The sequence below is a fragment of the Lichtheimia ornata genome (genome assembly GCF_029851405.1).
Source record: "Lichtheimia ornata isolate CBS 291.66 chromosome Unknown scaffold00038, whole genome shotgun sequence".
Lineage (NCBI taxonomy): Eukaryota > Fungi > Mucoromycota > Mucoromycetes > Mucorales > Lichtheimiaceae > Lichtheimia > Lichtheimia ornata.
The window spans coordinates 73,133-76,385 of NW_026695358.1; the positions used below are offsets into that span (position 1 = coordinate 73,133).

The window sequence follows — 3,253 nt, forward strand, 5'->3', positions numbered from 1 at the left end:
AGTGGGGCAAGCAACACAGGCCCGCCACCATGGTAAAAACATGCGGAGTTCAAGTGGTTTCGTCACCAGTCGAAGCGATTACTTGAATCCCGACTCCTAAGACAACCTCGTCCACCATTCCAAAAGAAAATGAAAGACTATGCTACAATAGCAGTGATCAATGTTCATCATTTATCCAAATAAGAACGATCCATTAACTTGTCAAGCAGGCTAGTGGACCTGGTATGCAAGGGTGATGCTCATCAACTGAAATCTCGATGTTTCTTCTAGTAATTTTGCAGAAAGGAAGGGATCAACCTAATCACTGATATCATATGGCCAAAAGACAGAGGTTGGGAGCCAAACAAAAAGTAGTGATGACGACCAAAAGTTGCATTAATTGACCAAGAGCCTATTCAGCAATAGCATCATTCATTCTTAGCAGCACATGATAATATGACAATTAATAAATGGTCTTTTTAAGACATTCGTTGTTGGGTTACTGGAAACTTGAAACCATCATGCGATCGAGCTGAACCAAAAGAAAAATGAGCCAACGTGTTGAAATTACTCTTGCTGTTATACTAGTTAAAACGTCAAGGAGCAAGCTCTGCTGCAGCATTGAGGCATTGAATACATCTGTTTGGCACCAAACGTGGAGCGGCATAACAATAGAAGCCAACAGCGACGGTATCACCTTGGTTAAAGTATCCAATACGCCCTTTCCTCAGCACACAGCACTTGCCCACAACCAACAAGAACACTTTCTTAATACATACTTGGATGGATGGTTGAAATCGTGCACCTCGTGGAGCTGTTCCCCCCCCGGAAAATAAAGTGCCATCCCCTCGTTTTGTATCTTTCTCTGCTCAATGATTCTCTAATGCTCACGTTTTCGCATTTGTTCCTTATTCAAGCGATTCTTCTGAATACCGTAACAGAGCGTGACCTTCCAAAAAGTGCAGTGTGATGCTGTTGATGTTGTGTGATAACTTGATAAGTACAGCGTAGGAAAATGATTGGCCTTTTAGGCGGTGTTCGTACCCGTTGGTAAAACCATGGGGCCTCAACTAGAATTCTCAATTGATGTAGTCTTTGCCTTCATGCGACGATTTCAGGTAATATAAGAAAAAAAGGTGTCTTTTATGTCCATTGTTTTCGGAGCGGAGTAAGTAGTCCTTCGTAGATACCAGTGTCAAATGAATCTGCGTTGCACAATTGACAGGTTATTCGTAGAACAGGAAACCCCAAACGTGCTGTAGCTGAATATTTGACGCAGGTTTTGGAGTTGCGGAAAACGTCCAACAATCGCAATACTTGCACATCGGTCGCACAATCCATATGCCGAACACTTGACAGGTATATCACGCCACTCTTTATATTTCAGCAGTGTATCCTCTATTTATGACTTCAAATGGCGTATCATTGAAAGGTAGGGTGTCACAGCCATTCTATTGATAGAGTGCCTAGGTACGAGTTTGGTCATGATTTGTGCCACGCTCTTGACAGCTTCGCGGCTTGTTTGAGCTACCATGAGCCTTGTGGCCCACTCCTCATGTTGTACAGCTATCGGTAGCGCGGTGTTACCACGTAGACGACATGAATTTGCAATACAACAACTTATTCTTCCTTCATTTCTTTCCATTATGCGGTTGAAGCTTTTCCGAACTACCAACAATGATAACGTGGCCAGTCTTGTAGAAGATGACAAATACCCCACTACCACAACATCCTTTTATCATGAACAAAACCGTGCATTGACTGAACCAAGAAGACATATCAAATCTCCAATTGCATCCAGCACACCATTTTCTTCAACAGGCTCCGGCAGAAAACAACAACGACGAAGGCGCCTTTCCTTGGTGATGCATATGTTTGAAGAGAACAGCAATGTCAAAGAGGCTGATGAAAGATCGATTACTCCTCGAGCACCAACGGATGACGAATATCATAATGAAATGCGACAATCGGCAGGGTTATGGTCATCCAAATCGTACAGCAATATGAGAACGACACAATCCAACATAGAGAAATGTGACAGCTGGTCCTCGCTGCTCTCGGAAACTGAAAGCCAATTGTCCACGAGTAGTAGCAGCAGCGTTTATGAATGCGCAAAGGAGGGATCTAGCCTATTGAATACTGCATCTCAGTGTCATATCACTGCCTTGAGTCCGCCTCCTAGACCAAACGCTTCCAGTGGCAAAGAAAAACATACTATACCCAATCCTACTCAACACGACGCTTGTGAATACTTGACTACTATGCCAACGTCATCTAATGGTAGCAGCAACAAGAGTAAGATGGATATTTTAATGGAAGAAAATCGACGGCTTAGAGAAGCGAATACACGCATTCAACAAATGCAGCATGAAGACAAGCTAAGTAACAGTAAGTCTATGGCTGCAGCATACCAGGAAATCAAATATTTGCGACGTGTTATTTCATGCACACGCATCATGACCAACACTGGCAGTACAACGACCCAAGTGAGGCGAAGGCGGCATTCCACCGATTGTATGGATAAAGCTGGTGAACCCAAGCAAGGATTTGCCGCTCTTGCTTTTGCAGACTCAGCCCGCTGTAGCATCACGTCAACACAACCATCGTCTGTCAATCTGTCATATGAACGAAAACTCAAGATATTACTCGATGAGATCGAAGCTATGCAAACTGAAGATGATCATCTTCAAGCTCAGCGACTCGAACTAGAGCGGAAGAATATCCAATTGAAGCACTCCTTAGAAAACAGCCAAGAAACAATTCGCCAACTCCAGCATGAGCTGCGTCTCGCTCGCGCATAAAATATACGATATCACTTCTTTCATTTGCGTTAATAAACTAGCTACCCGATACTTTGCTCATTGTGTTGTATGGCCGTTTGAGATAACAACTCAATGATCTTACTATGTTTACTAACGACTGGCGGTCGTGTTGTTCGCTTCGCTCGTAAACTTTTGATTGCTCCCTGTTGAATGGTTTAACACAACCTATGCAGTGATGATCTTACAATAGCTTGTATGTAAAAGCTTACAACAAACCAAGCTTCTGTAACAAGCACTATTGTTGGGCATCACGTATCATCACCTAGAGTTTATCATTATTGTATATACAAGCATTTATTAAAGTGTATACAACCTACAAGCCGTTGAGAATGTCTACTGCTTATCCTATTGTGATGCAATAAAGGTTCAAAAGCGTCTCGATACGATGATATAAATGGTTCAATATCTATCCTCCTTTCACTCCACTCCTATAAACACCATCTTCAAGTAAT

The 3,253-nt window shown here is 42.6% G+C and overlaps 1 protein-coding gene across 1 annotated transcript; it reads left to right on the plus strand.

Annotated features, from left to right (window-relative positions):
- Positions 1–1,625: 1,625 nt before the first annotated feature.
- O0I10_007666 (uncharacterized protein) lies at positions 1,626–2,780 on the plus strand (the record flags this gene model as incomplete). The annotated part of the gene is made up of 1 exon (XM_058487680.1): positions 1,626–2,780. The coding sequence occupies one exon, from the start codon at positions 1,626–1,628 to the stop codon at positions 2,778–2,780; it is 1,155 nt and encodes a 384-aa protein (XP_058341502.1).
- Positions 2,781–3,253: the final 473 nt, after the last annotated feature.